The sequence below is a fragment of the Bombus pyrosoma genome, linkage group LG4, assembly GCF_014825855.1.
Source record: "Bombus pyrosoma isolate SC7728 linkage group LG4, ASM1482585v1, whole genome shotgun sequence".
NCBI classification, from domain to species: Eukaryota; Metazoa; Arthropoda; class Insecta; order Hymenoptera; family Apidae; genus Bombus; species Bombus pyrosoma.
The window spans coordinates 6,950,931-6,966,120 of NC_057773.1; the positions used below are offsets into that span (position 1 = coordinate 6,950,931).

The 15,190-nt window shown below is 31.9% G+C and overlaps 4 protein-coding genes across 14 annotated transcripts in view; 2 read left to right on the forward strand and 2 right to left on the reverse strand.

Moving 5' to 3' along the window:
- Positions 1-284: 284 nt before the first annotated feature.
- On the forward strand, positions 285-1,773 carry LOC122566819 (protein MIX23). The gene is made up of 2 exons (XM_043724605.1): positions 285-772; positions 1,247-1,773. Exons 1-2 carry the CDS (start codon positions 728-730, stop codon positions 1,634-1,636), a joined length of 435 nt encoding a protein of 144 aa, XP_043580540.1. The 5' UTR covers positions 285-727; the 3' UTR covers positions 1,637-1,773.
- A 102-nt stretch (positions 1,774-1,875) lies between these two features.
- On the reverse strand, positions 1,876-3,669 carry LOC122566818 (UPF0389 protein CG9231). Of its 2 annotated transcripts, none has more exons than XM_043724603.1 (4): positions 3,512-3,669; positions 2,807-2,967; positions 2,640-2,733; positions 1,876-2,486 (listed from the first exon to the last, which is right to left on the reverse strand). In XM_043724603.1, the coding sequence occupies exons 2-4, from the start codon at positions 2,964-2,966 to the stop codon at positions 2,270-2,272; spliced, it is 471 nt and encodes a 156-aa protein (XP_043580538.1). In that variant the 5' UTR covers position 2,967; positions 3,512-3,669; the 3' UTR covers positions 1,876-2,269. The 2 variants fall into 2 exon arrangements, with proteins under 2 accessions (XP_043580538.1, XP_043580539.1); XM_043724604.1 differs by having other exon boundaries at positions 2,807-2,982; positions 3,512-3,614.
- A 1,382-nt stretch (positions 3,670-5,051) lies between these two features.
- Positions 5,052-7,553, forward strand: LOC122566816 (DDB1- and CUL4-associated factor 13). The gene is made up of 7 exons (XM_043724596.1): positions 5,052-5,257; positions 5,417-5,811; positions 5,891-6,059; positions 6,148-6,295; positions 6,381-6,681; positions 6,764-6,927; positions 7,009-7,553. Exons 1-7 carry the CDS (start codon positions 5,188-5,190, stop codon positions 7,094-7,096), a joined length of 1,335 nt encoding a protein of 444 aa, XP_043580531.1. The 5' UTR covers positions 5,052-5,187; the 3' UTR covers positions 7,097-7,553.
- A 143-nt stretch (positions 7,554-7,696) lies between these two features.
- LOC122566813 (tensin-1-like) overlaps positions 7,697-15,190 on the reverse strand; it is a 279,316-nt gene continuing 271,822 nt past the window's right edge. For all 10 annotated transcript variants that reach the window (XM_043724587.1, XM_043724588.1, XM_043724586.1 and 7 more), the window contains 4 exons: positions 14,089-14,528; positions 13,479-13,697; positions 12,879-13,050; positions 7,697-10,546 (listed from right to left, as the gene is read on the reverse strand). In XM_043724587.1, the coding sequence (XP_043580522.1) occupies positions 10,337-10,546; positions 12,879-13,050; positions 13,479-13,697; positions 14,089-14,528 (1,041 nt within the window). In that variant the 3' untranslated portion in view covers positions 7,697-10,336. The remainder of the gene's footprint in view (positions 10,547-12,878; positions 13,051-13,478; positions 13,698-14,088; positions 14,529-15,190) is intronic.

Below are 15,190 nucleotides of genomic sequence, written 5' to 3' on the forward strand. Positions count from 1 at the left end.
TCTCATTGGATAGATTATATATCCTGTCTAGCAAGTAGAGTCTGAACAAGAGAGGTAAATAAAACCACGTGATCGAACTCTAGGGGAAACAATATGGTCGAATTCGCAATCCTCATATATTATGAAATTGCAAACTACTATTTCGAACATTTTTTAATACTTTAACATTAATCGTACCATTTCGGCATTCCTTATAAAAAGGTGTTAAACTATTTATATCGAAAAACTATTGTTTTAGCAGATATATTAACTTTAGTTTCTCAAATTTAACGTATGAAAGACAAGGAAAGATACGAAGCGGTATTCTTGTGTTTACTTTCTCTTTGTCTTCCATACGTTAAATTTAACAAATTAAAATTAAAATATCTGCTAAATTAATATAATTTTACATAAATAAGTTAGTACGTTTTTTTTTATAGAGAATATTATCTTTATTTAGATTTTTTAACAAGGAAACTTCATTTTTTTTATGAAAAGTGAGACCTCCTACCGCTTCCAGTTAAACAAAACCCCATGTATATGAAATTTTATATAAATTTATTTAAAATATTTAAATATACAAAATCAAATAACTAATTGCTATATTAATAATTAGATGAAGCATAAAGATATTATGCAATAACCACATTAGCTTACTATCGGTTCGTTACTTCCTATAGTAATATGTTTCGGTAGTAAGTATATACTTACGTATGTACCCACGTTGTTTGATCTCCATATTGAAAAGATGGCAACTGTAAGTGTAGGATGCGGCGACTTTCTAGAGTTTCAGGTATTTTTTAAGTAAATGAAAGTATTGTGTAAAACGTATTATTTCAAATTATGTACTTCAATTGTTTTAATTACATATATTAAATTGTATGTAGATTTCTGGAAAATGATAGTACACTACAAACATGATTAAGGTTATATAGTAGTTTACATAATAATTCATCTAGTAAATGATATTTAAGAAATGAAAGACCTTCTAAAATTCTCTATGAAAACAATTAAATTTAATTAAGTAAACAATTCGATATATAAGTTATAAAGCAGATTTTAAAATTTTAATAAGCGAATAAATATCCTTGTGCATCTGAGCTAATGTGAAATAATAATTGATACATTATATATGTAGAACTTGATAATAAAAAAAATGATTAAAGGACCTATATCGAAATTAATTATTTTGCAGTATTACTTTTGTATGTGTCTTTTCCAAATTCATCATTTTTTTATTTTAAGATACTGAATGTTCTTGTTCCAGGATGCATTGAAAAAGATGCGGCAACTTGATGACAAGATCATTTATATGCTAAATGCTATACTTCCAACAGAATCATTTAAAGGACAAAGTGATCCTACTACAAAATGTAAAGATTTATATGAACAAATTCAAACAGGTCATAAATCAAGGGAATTAGCTATTACAAGGTGTTTAAATGCATCCAAAGAAAAAGTAAACCAATTAAAAGCTGAAAGAGATAATGGCAATGATAGTCCTCAACTTCTTAAAGCATTAAGAAAAGAACAAAATACTTTACGCTTACTGCAATCAGAATTAAACATAGAAGAAGTTGTAAAAGACCATACAATTGAGGTTTATTATAAGAAATGCCGTGGTTTTTATAAGCCACCGACTGATATAGAAATTTAACATTGTTATTGATTTTGAAAATACTTTAGCCAACTACCTTTTTATATGATTGTAAATTTAACTACAAATATATTGAAATGTTGTAAATATATTTAGTTACTGCATTTATGCAATAATAAATATAAGAGGTTTGCGATAGTAATAACTATATCTTATTTTTTTAATATTATTTATTAATAAATTAAATGTAGGTTAAATGTAGGATATATACATGTTGGGTATAATAGAAAAACCTTGAGGCATCTTTACATTTATTTCTTTATTTATTATTATATCAGTGTTTATTATCAATGTTTATTTTATCACATATTATCATTATCATTATCAATACTATGAGTATTGAGTATTAATTTACCAACATTTTAAAACTAATCTCATTTCTATCTGTTACAAAAATATATTTCTTGAATTATTAAAATAATATTCAAGGCTTATTTTACATAACTTAGACATCTCAAATGATATTAATGATATAATAGATCTCAATAATCATATTAATTAATACAGCAAAATAGTAACAAAGAAAAAGGGCAAATCAAAAAAATATTTCGGATTTAAATACTACAAAAACGATACTTTTTCATATATACATATATAACTAAGGTATATTTATTATTAAAGGTAGGTAAAACATTATTGTGCTCTCTCAGCATTTTCAGCTGCTTCTTTTCTACCTTTTTCTCTTATTTCCGTATACCATTTCATCCTTTCTGTTGCTATATTTTTTCCAGCTGCAACATCTCTTTTTCCAATCATTACAGCTGAGATACAGATAATTATTGCAAGAATCATCATAGCAAAGCATACACGAATTCTTGCCTTAGTATGTGCATGCTGGATACATTGATAACTAATAAAGTAATCAAAACACAAAATATTTAATATATAGTATTTAAGCAAGTGAAATTATTTTTTATATTGCATCAAGAAATGGAATTTATTTTTATCCTCTGGTACTTGTAATTCTTATTTTAATAAAAGTTTGTGTTTTCAACTAACTTACGAGACATAATCTGGCACTTGATCCAGACTAGGATACCGTTTGACCCAAACTAATATTCTTTTATCAATATTAGATAGAGCAACCATAGGTGGTCCTAAAGTGCCACAATTTTTCATATATTTTGGATAAAATTAAGAATATTAAAGTTAAAAATATGTATGATATACCTGTTACAAAATCTACTTGTTGCTTCTGACCCGTAGATTGCGACGTTTCAGTAGTTTTAGATTTCTCACTAACAGATTTATTTTCATTTCTTACAAAAGTCGAATGTAATTGTCTTACTCTTAATAATTTAAATTGTCTGATCAATCTTGTACAGAACATTCTACAACAATAAATACTATTTATAGTTTATTTATATTAAACATTACATCTTTAATTCATAAAACCATAACATATATTAATAAATTTAATTTATTAAATATAAATGTAATAAAGTATAAACATTACAATGTGCAAATGCTAAAAAATACTATTCAAGTACTAATATAACATAATATTTATATTTTCCCATATTCTGCTAATTTAATTTAAAAAATATTGTTTATTGTATATTACGAAATTTATTAGTAATTTAGAAAATCAAGAATACTTCAAAATATGTTTTATAAATGTATTAAATACTCGTGCATCTTCTTTCACGTAATTTTTATAGGTTACATATCTATAAATAAATTGTATTTTAAAACAGACTAACTATATTTCAAAAGTAACATTTTGACCTTGCTTAATTATGTTACAAAATTAATTAATTGAATATTTGTATTTTATTATCTTATATCATTCTACGTAGCAATTAACTCAATTTATTCGTTTGTGTAATTTTTTAATTTACTGACTATTACAGTCCAGAAAAATTGATCACTTACTTTTAACGATTTATGTTCATAAGCTGACTAGTCCTTTCTGTTAATCGCTTAGGTACTACTAACTTAAAACACGGTAGGAATATCATGTATATAGGAACACACACATATATACGAACTGTTAAGATATGTATGCATGCCGTATATGCATGTATTTTATACAAATAATTTTTATGTTTAAACTTTTAATCAGAATTAACAAAAACATATTCGAAACCTCTATTATATATTATTTATAGAAAGGTATAATGATTTGGTAAATAAAGGAAAATAGAAAATAGTTGTTCCCCATACCAAGGTAAGTACTCTTATAAATAATTCCATTCCTTTTTTAGTTAAATAGTTTGGAAAAAATAGGCTGACCTTTACTTCAAGGGACCGAAAATTATTGATTATTTTATTTGCAATTTTGTAGTTTCCGATTCGTAGAATTCGAAAATATAAGTTTTAAATTGCGGAACTCAATGGTTCAAAAGTTATGACTATGTAAAACAGGGCATTTTTAGGGTATTTTACAAGTTATTTTGATGCCGTATTACCTCCATTCAATGAATGGAGTCCATGGAGTCACTAGTGCACGTAAGTGGCAGTCACTTTGGCGGGTTAAGTTAAATGCATTTTTATATGTTATATATATATTTTGCATATTTGGTCTTTCACCCTGACTCAATGCCTCAAGGTCTGCAAATAATAGTTTTTTTAATGCGTTCGGAGTATTCATTTGTGCTTTTTTTTTATCGCTACGTTTCTTTTCGTTTTATTTTCTTCTTTATTGCTTTTTTGTAGCCTTTTCCGTTTCATTTTTTATTTCTTTTCATTCCGTGAAGGTACATAGAACAATCAATCACAGTGTGGGATTTATAAGTAAACCCGAGATTGGTTTTGGTTTAAGTTAAGATTTATTTTTCGTTAACAAACCTTAGTAGAAACTAATTTTGCACGAATTTAACTACAGTTCCTCATAGTATGTATTCAAGGAATAGAAACCAATTGGCAGCCAGTTATGGACTGAATGAGGGAAGAGATCGTATCCATGACAATGAAGTTGCCGATCGTGTGAATTTTTCTGGCGACATTTTTGCTGTCATAAGAATATTGATTTGATAGTATCGTTGATGGAAACGATGCGAAGACATTACGTTTTTAAATAAGGTAAACGAAAGTTGAAAGTATGTGAATCTCACATGAGAGCTCACCTGTGCGGACCAATCAGATGTCGTTTGCGCAATCTGTTCATTGGACGAAGTATGGATAGAAGGCAATATGGTGCCAAAGTAAAGTGTAAAAAACCCTAAAAATGCTTCGTTTTATATAGTCATAATTTTTGTACCACTAGATTCCACAACTTATAACTTGCATTTTTCAATCCTACAAATCAAAACTTATATATAAAAATAAAAAATTACAGAGAAACAATAATGAATACCAATTTTTATTATTTTAGACATAGCAGATATTTGATTGAATATTTTATTGAATAATTATTGAATATTTCTAAAACTTCTAGGAATTTAATTTTTATTCTATGTATCCATAGTTTAAAACTTATAACTACCTGATTACAATTTACAAGAGTACAAGTGCTAAACATTTATCGCACATGTTTAATGTATATGTAACGTATTCTACTAAAAGAATATACGTTGATAGAAATTTCATTGAATTAAGATACTTGCAAAATGAAAGTGAAAATTCTGACGAGAAATCCAGATGAGTATTTAAGAGAAACGAAACGTGATATTTATAAAGGTTAGTTTTATTTTCAGATACATATTGTTTGAAATAACAAATAATGGTAAAGTAAACTTTCTTTATAAATATTTCCACATTTCTTATCGTATAATGCAACGTTTATAATGTTTTATTCAAATGGATTATTAACTAATTTTGTACATTTTTTGTTTGTAGTACCTAGAAATTATGATCCGGCGTTACATCCTTTTGAAGCAGCAAGAGAGTATACCAGAGCTTTAAATGCAGTAAAGTTAGAAAGAGTATTTGCAAAACCTTTTGTAGGATGCTTAGAAGGACACAAAGATGGTGTGTCTTGCTTATGTAAACATCCTTCTCAGTTGTCTATTCTACTTAGTGGAGCTTTTGATGGAGAAATAAGAGTATGGAATGTTATACATAAAATATGTACACGTAACATTTTGGCACATGATGGCATAGTACGAGGAATTGTATTTAGCTTAAGTGGCGAAAACTTTATCTCTGTTGGTGATGATAAGACTATTAAAACATGGAAATCAGAAAAATCATCATTCAACGAGGAAGAACCAATAAATACAGTTATTAGTAAAGTAGGATATTAAATATTAAAGAACAAAAAGATGAATATTATTTTACTACATTGATTCAAAATATGTGAATATTTTATAGACTATAATAAGTGGAATCTCTCATCACCGAACTCAGCCAATATTTGCAACATGTGGCGAAGTATGCCATTTATGGGAAGAAACAAGGAATGAACCAATTCGTACATTTAAATGGGGTGTTGACAGTTTGTACGATATTAAATATAATCCTGTGCAGTCCAATTTATTTGGTATAAAATTATTATTGTACCTAATTATTAATTATTGTACCTAATGAGGATCATATTTCAACATTATAAATACATATGAATTTTGCAGCTGCTTGTGCAAGTGACCGTAGTATAATTCTGTACGATGCCAGAGAAACAGGACCATTGCGAAAAGTGTTTATGAAGTTAAGAACTAATAAGTTGTCTTGGAACCCTATGGAGGCTGTTACTTTTACATGTGCTAATGAAGATTATAAGTAAGTTTGAGAAAGATGATATGTTGTGTTATTTGATATCAAAGATTATATAAAGAAGTTGAGTATAACATGTTTTCTTATTTAGCTTATATACTTATGACATTCGTAAGTTGAAAACACCAGTAAATGTGCATATGGACCATGTACAGGCTGTAACTGATGTGGATTATTCGCCGACTGGTAAAGAATTTGTGTCTGGTAGTTATGATAAATCTATTCGTATTTTTGAAATAAACAAAGGTCGTTCTCGAGAAGTTTACCATACAAAACGCATGCAAAGATTAACATGCATGGCCTGGTCTCTTGATAATAAATATATTATTAGTGGTAGTGACGAAATGAATATTCGTGTATGGAAAGCAAAGGCATCAGAAAAATTGGGTGTGGTATGTAATTATTCCAATTATATTTTGTATTTCTTCCTTTTACTATTTTACGCATTAAAGATCATAAAATGTATAATTGCAGTTGAGACCTAGAGAAAGAGTAGCATTAAATTACAGTGAAGCTTTGAAAGAGAAGTTTTCTGCACATCCCCAAGTTAAGCGAATTTCTCGACATAGACAAGTTCCAAAACATGTTTACAATGCAAAAGCTGAATTACGTACAATTCGCGAGAAAAGTAAACGAAAGTATGTACTATTACTTCAAAAGAGATCTGAAATATTTAAAGTATAAAATATTTTTGCTATAATTTATTTACTTTATTTCAGGGAGGCTAATAGACGAGCTCATTCTAAAAGAGGTGCGGTACCTTTTGTTTCGGAAAGAAGCAAGAGTGTTGTTCAACAAGAAATATAATACACAATTATGTATTATAGTATTGTAAATTTTTGTGCTGATTAACCCTTTGCGGACTACCGCCGCATATATGCGTTCTGCGTAAGCCATCAATTTGGCCGAGGAACTTATATATGCGTTTGGCGAAAACAACTGATGTATTACAACGACTTATATATGTGTTACACGTAAACGCGTCACTATGGGCTAGAAACTTATATACGCATATATATGTGCATGTACATATGTCTAGAATTTAATATCCATGAACGAAAAGCGCGCCTAAGCAGAAATGTGCGTGGCAATTTTAAATGATTATCGCGGCAGCAGCTCGGCCCCACGGTACAGTTGTCTTTGAACCGTCCCATCCGCAAAGGGTTAAAAATAAAGACGAAATGGAGTTTACCACATTGTATTATAATTTGTATAATTTTACAAAATTCAATATAAACGGTAATTTACGTAAAGTTATAAACAAGTTATGTCAGCATTTCATTTAAATGTATAAATTTATTTATTTTTTGGATATACCGATCATAGTAAATTATAACATTTGATGAACATGAAATATCTGTTCAAGATTAATGTTATACTGCTTATGCATATTTGTTTATCAAGACAAAATTTATTTTTTATTTTAAAGCAAATGTTAAAATTTATGAATTTATTGTTATACGGGGTAATTCTCTAGTTGATTCAAAGGCGATGCCACTAATAATACACACATAGTTGTTTTTGTCCTAACACAGGACTGATATCAGATTCTGACGACATATTATTACTTGATATATATTATATATATATATATAAACAGAGCGTTATTACATTTCCTTTGAGTTAACTAGCAAGAAAATCATCCTGTATATGCTACATTCGTTTAATACTAATTTCCTAAATTTCAAAATGAAGAATTACATGATTCAATTTTCTGTTATTCTTATAAGAAATATTAACTTGTGATGCTAAATCATATTCGATATCAAATTTAATGTAATTACTTCACTTAAAGAAACAGGTATTTCATATACCACGTAATGTTTTCGACAATGGATAATATTTTTATGGATACACATTATGGACTAAAATATTGACTATAATGTCTAATATTTATTGTAATAAATAATTTTATTGAAATTATACAACGCATTGCTATAATAATTCGTAAAACGTTACAAACTTCAAGCAGTGATTAATGTCTTGCTTAGCGTAGCTTACAACGATTTATTAATTTCCTTCTATTTTCTTTGCGCATTTATCTTAATAATTGTTTATCAATTTGGCAATACGCAGATCATTCTATACCTTCTTTTCAATGTCGAAGTACGGTGAACGTTCACAAACTAGCTAAAAATCATGCTGAAGTCTTATTTCATGTTTTTGTCAAAGATGGCTAAGTAAGTGATTTTAGTCTTCGTATTTTTGCTTATCTTATATTTTCAAGTCCGCATTGTAGATGTTACATTTTCGGTTGATACGGTTTAAATAAATGAATACAAGACACATTTATCGATTTTATACGTAAATGCTCTAGCATTGTAGGGATGGGGTATTGTATTTAATTTAATACCAGATATTTGAACGTGGGTAAACTCCTTATTAAAATACTATTTTATTATTTGTCAGTTATCATGTGTCTCATTCGCGTTACTTTGTAGGATAAATCAACGACAGTCTGCCGTTTGTAAAATCTGATCTAACGCGAATTATATTATTCGATGAATTCGATGATAGTTATCTAAATTTTAATTTATCATTCCTTGTCATTTCGTATATCGAAAAAATGATGAAGCAAGAGTTCTCTATCGAATTGTATTCTTAAAATTTCATGTCCTTGGGCGTATAAAAAGCGGCACATAGTCTCCGATTTTTCTCGTTTATCGATCGTATGTTAATTAATACGCACATATGATTATACAGTTGCTTATTCTTTTCTTCTTCTCTTTTTTTAATATCAACTATGCGCGCATAAATTCTGTACAAGACTAGGTTAGTCGAGCAATTAAATTATCAGTGTAAAATTATTTCTTTCGTCGGCTTCAAAATTCCATGGTATTCTACGCTTCCTGTTGTCACTGTCTCAAGGTTATAGTTCCTCCTAACGATGCCGTCAATGTCATTTAATTAAATATGAGTAGTATCGTATAACAATAATTATAATTTATATACATATAAACACATTTACATTAATTTTGTAAAACACTATTTAGCCGCGTGAAATTCTAATGGTAGAATCCTCGAAGGATTTTAAAAATCCTCCTTTCAATCGATCGAAAATTACGAAAAATCTCATTGCATTGTCGTCCTGTTCAAAGTCACATACATCGATCTGCTAAATATGTTGAACTCCTCTGATAATATTTTATTGGTAAATTTTATCATTTTCTTTTTTTTATTTTTTTCTTTGCTTCTGCTTGGACGATTGTTGTCGGGTAATGCAACGCTGTCAAATAATCTTCGATTTCTAAACTAAATTCAACAGCATAAGATTTCACACATTCGTCCGGAACGAGAAAACCATTCAAGAGACATTCGCAGTAACATTAAAAAATATACTTATCTCATTTTTTGTGATAACTTTTATTCCATCCAAATTCTACAATAAACTAGCTCATCGAAAATGCTGTAAACTAGTTGTCATTCGAAATTTTTTATCGCAGAGTCAGCGTCAAGGCGTATCGGCATGCGTCGAGCGATCCTCGTGAACTGTTAACGATTTAATTCAATGAAATGCATATCGACAGTTTCTCGTTGATTTAACGCGAACCCTGCGACTCGATCTATAAAATAAGGAATCAGTTTCCCTGCTATGCGTCCTCCGACTTTTGATTCGCTGTTATTTCCATGAATAGCGGCGGTCGTTAAATTACTTACGCTATGTTTCCTATCGTTATCGATGACTTATGAAATACATATCACCGCGGCAACGTACAGAATCATTCGAACGTGCGACGCATTTCATTCTCGAGTATGCGATGAATCGTTGCAGCAAATTAGTTCGTTACGCGATCAAGAAATTTCTTTATTAATCGACGAACATGATCGACCGAGGACGATATGAAATTCAAGATAAAAACACGTTTCAATGATTTCACGAACCCTTCGTGCCTGTAATCGCATTTACGTGATCTCGTACACAATTGTATCGTGAAACGCGTTTCAATTTCTCGTGGTCTCTCTGAACGAATTCGCTTTAATCGTTCGGTTCGAAGAGCGTCGGTGAAAGCATCGATTTTGCCAGATCGTCCTGATTGCCAGCTTTTTCTAGACGTTCAGGTCAGCCATCATTTTACGGAAATCGGCTAAGGTATTGTAATCGGGATCTGAATCGATGTCCGCGAAGTCTTTGTTGGAATCGCTTTTCACAAAGCTAGGGTTGTATCGACTTAATGACAACGGGCACGGCAGTAATTCTGGCATCACCGAGTGATGAGTAATTAGGGCGGTCAGAGTTGTGAATTCCTTTGTGAAGCCCTGCAACAAACAGAGGGATAGTGCATACAGTTATTATTCATTCTGGATATTAGATTATTCATATTTTTAATCTCTGTCGTTTTACGATTGGGAAAAGAGATTTTTCAAAAAGGATGAAGATATCTTTTGATTAATGATAATTGAAAAAAAAGAGAAATAAATCGAAAGTGTAGAATATAGCTTTTGCATACGATGTCTGCCAGCGATGTGCAGCGTATGTATAGCAGAGGTGTATAAACTTTATAAATCCCGATTTGATGTGAATCTATTATTTTTGAATCTATTCATGCTTACGAACCATGCCACGATTTGTATCCTACCATTGATACTATTTTGTTCGTTATCGGCGTGATTAAAATGATTTTGTAAATGAAAATAGCATATTGTTTTGGTGCATGTAAAATTAAAAACGAATGAGACATTTGCAAAAATGTGTACCGATTAGTTGAAATAAATATAATTTTACGATTATTAATTCAAGCAGCATAACTCTATATGTGACGATATTTCGAACATGTTTTATATTAACAAAACGATCATAAAAAAATTTTATGAAGTGCTTAATGAATGTTTAAACTGCTCTGTAAATTATTGTATCTAACAATAATACTCTGAATAAGTTTCCGAAGAAAAGCAACTTGATCCGATATCACTGAATTTCTCTCCATGTCACTATACTTAAACGCGCTATTTTAATAAGCGCCATAAGTGTTTCGATATCGCACTTTGTTACCTGTGTAATGATTGTAACTTTATATTCGTATCATTCTTCTTGTTAAGTTATCGGAAGTGTCTACAAAATTACCATCGTTGGGATAATTTGATATTACGTGATACGAACAACAGCATGATTTAATATCCTATACATAGGTGCAGATGATTACTGAAAATATATCTATGGCGTAGGTATAATTCAATTGCATAAATCGGCTGTGTTTAATATATTATATTATTCGTCTAGGAAGCAAATCAATGAGAAACATTGTACGTCAAAATTATCATCTGCCGTACATATTCGAATCTCATCGCGTGTTGCTACGGCAATGCAATTCCAGATGAAAGAGTGGGGATGAGTTTTGATTTCCCTACGGTACATCCAACAAAACTCATTTATACTCGTTTCGGAGATTATCAAAGTCCACGGACCCATTTAATTTATCCTACAAGGGAAGTCCGTACATTTAAATACGCGTAGCCAAATGGCAAAATACGCAACCAGAGTCGCTTTGTACTTGCACAATGTCTCCATTATAATATTTCAGAACTGAAAGCATCGGTCCAAACGCGATATTACTCTGTGATGATTAACTTCTGCGTACAAAGCAGCACAGTTGCGAACTCTTCTTTAACGGTGTCCCTTCGTTTTATTCATTGTATATCGTAAAAAAAGAACGCTTTATTTTCAAAGACTACGCGCGTGGTTTGCAATGAATTCTATCATCTAGTAATATGCGAAGTTAGGAAAGTAAATAATGCGTGAAAATTTTCGTTGAACATGATAAAGTTCATGTATGTTCAAGTATGTACGTACAAAGTACTATATGTACTAAAACCGAAGAATAGAAATAGCGTAAAAATCTTGCAATACCTTCCTACGAGTTTCCTGTTATTAACAAATCTAACGTAACTATCAATTTGATCACGACACGAATAATTTGCATCCTGGCGAAAATCGGCATAGAATCTTCATAGTCTTTTCCCTTTTGTGACAAAGAAACAATTTCGTTTCTTATGGGAAGTTTTATTTGTTTCAATGGTTTCAAACAATTCTTGCTTTCTCTTGTGAACCGTATTCTCTCTAAAAGTATAAAACAAAACTCAATGGCTGTAAAAGATCATATTTTGTATCTCTATAATAAATACACGTAACAAAGTCGATCAAGTGAAGTTAAATTCAGTAAAATTCTTTTTTGCATTGAATACAGCGATGATATTGATAGAGTGGCGATCTCTAGACGTACTTGTATATTTTTTTTAAATATATATATATATATATCTATTACAAGTAACTTTTAGTTTGACTTGCTTAGAAATTGAAAAGTTTGAGTAGGTCAGAGGTACTTATATCGTGTCGTATCATTCACTTAACGAAGCTTACTGTACAAATTAAATTGCTAAACTTCGTTTCACTTGTCTTTCTTTTACACGGCGTTTAATTGGCAGATCGTGCTTGCCTCGTGTGTGGTGAAATGAACTATAATTGTAGATAAAACGAATCTAAACTGTCACGGCGAAAGTGTTAATTACTGTATTTAAGCGCAGACGTTTCGTAGACGGCTAAAGACATTCACGAGAAAGACCGTCCCTCGTGATGACTCGAGGAGAGATTTACCTTGATTTTGTAGCCTTTGTTCGTGCGCATTATGAGATAATGGGCTATTCCGCTTGGTTGGAATTCGCGCGGCACTCGAAGCGAAAGGGCATAACATCCGGGTTTACTGGTGCTCTCTCTCACCATGAAGGCTCCTTCCGGCTCTTGGCTCAACACTTCCAGCGTTATTTCCCTAGAATCATAAATGACCACGACACCGTGAAAATGCAAATTTGTATAAATAAGCAGTAGAAATAACAATTACCACGAGACACCAACTACGACTTCGTATTATCCATGCTAGGCGCATCATACGAGAACAAAGAACGATAATAGATCCAATCGAGTTAAAAAATATATGCGTCTGGATACTCGAATATCTACGTATCAAGTAACGAACATGTAGATCGTATAATAATTAAATATTAAAATTAATATTGCTATCTTCTAGTACATTGTGTCAAAAATGTTTGTATAAGTGAGAAGAGGGAGATTTCACGTTGAAGCAGACGTCTTGTTTACTGTCGCACGCGTACATCGATTATCTTAATAAAGCGATAATTCCCTGGAAAGATCTCGAGAATGATATTGCTACTATTGTCTGGCGTATGAATCAAGTACCTTGGTATTCCAGCCTGGAACCAGGGAGCTTTGCGCAGTTCAGCTTCTTCACTGCGATTATTGAGACTATCCGTTCTTTCAGGAAGAGGTGGTGGGGTCGGTGTGGAACCGTGTGTGCTTCCATCAGCGGGTACCGAACTGCTCGAAGTGCTGATCTGAGATCTTCTCTTCGATTTGAATTCTGTTTCTGTACCAGAGCTCGGAGAATTGTGTCCTATCCTGTAAATGTAGTGATTCGAATGTAACGTACTTAGTGATAGTAATTATGAAAGCAAGAATAGACATAGAAAACGATCCCTATCCTCCGATCAAACGCCAATAACAGTGAAACAATGGAAAACAAATCTATGTACGATAAAATGCTTCTCCGTGTGACATTACTTGTTCTCGATTGTTTTTCGCATCTTTTCTCGTTTACGACTTATAGGCGCTTGCATCGAACGATTGACTCCGATAAAAGGAGATGATTCAAACTAAAAACTGGCCACGAACAAATTGCCGCTAAATTCTTAGTCCAAGTCTGACGAACGCTTGTGCAAAGTTTCATCAAAGTGAGATCGATCGAATTGTTACTTAGAAATTAAGGGCTACACATCTAACTATAAGATACCTGTTGTTCTCAATGTTGAAGTTCTTCGCGGTAATAGACGCGTTGATAGTATTATCCAGGCTCTCAGACGGGGGTATCTTGTTGTAGGTCGGCCTCGTACCCTCAGAGTCGATGATCGCCTCGTTTATATAACCCCCAGAATGCGGCCTGTTTGATGGGCTCGTCGGTGTGCTGCTACCACTGACGAGGGGGCAGCTGTCATCCTCACCGTTCAGTCCAAGAACGTCACGTCCACCTGTCAAACCCATCGCCAGCCGCTTTATCAGAGGTGGCTTGTCCGTTAGTCTCTTGTACGAGTTTAGTTCCGTCGGTGAGTTGCTCTCATCGCTGCTCGGTGTGCTCTGCTGAGAGATACTCTTTGGCTCATCCTCGTTCGTAATAGGGCCGAGAACGTTCGTAAAGTTGTGCGTCGGCCGTAGACCCGGGATCGAGTTCGGTGTCTGGTTTGGTGCGAAGAAAAAGTCGATTAATGTTCGCAGTACGATTTAACGACGTTGGTTATAGAGAACAAGAGAATCTCGATAGTAGCTGCTACAAGTATAAGGATGTGTTCGATTTTCTGTAATCTCTTCGTTGTTAACTCTTTCATAGCGAGACAGGCTCGAATAAACTGTCGACTGTAGCGCAGATTTCGTATCTTACGTGTTACTGTGCATGTGCATAACGCGATGTTATCTGAGATTATTGTTCGCGAAAAGCTAAAAGTACGTACGATACTTTTTGTATCTCGTGTCAAAAATACAAGATATATCGAGGACAAGAAACAACAACTTTCTAAATGGTTTGTTCTGAATTCTTCGTTTTATCGTGCTGTGAAAGGATCGAGAGTGATAACGATAACTTGCTGTTAAACGATTTTTGTTCACACAGAGTGGAGACAGGATTATATTCCTTGTAAATAATCGTTTTTGATGTAAATAAAGTTACTTCACTTACGTTACATGGTACAATTTTTCAAGCAAAGGTTTGCTTTCAGGAAAATCGATTTTGAAAATATATCGATCATACACTTAGCTTCCAAGTAATAATCTAATACACCACGATGCAGGTAATTATCTACATGTCCCTTGGTTAAACCTTTTATTTTATCCAATATTTAACT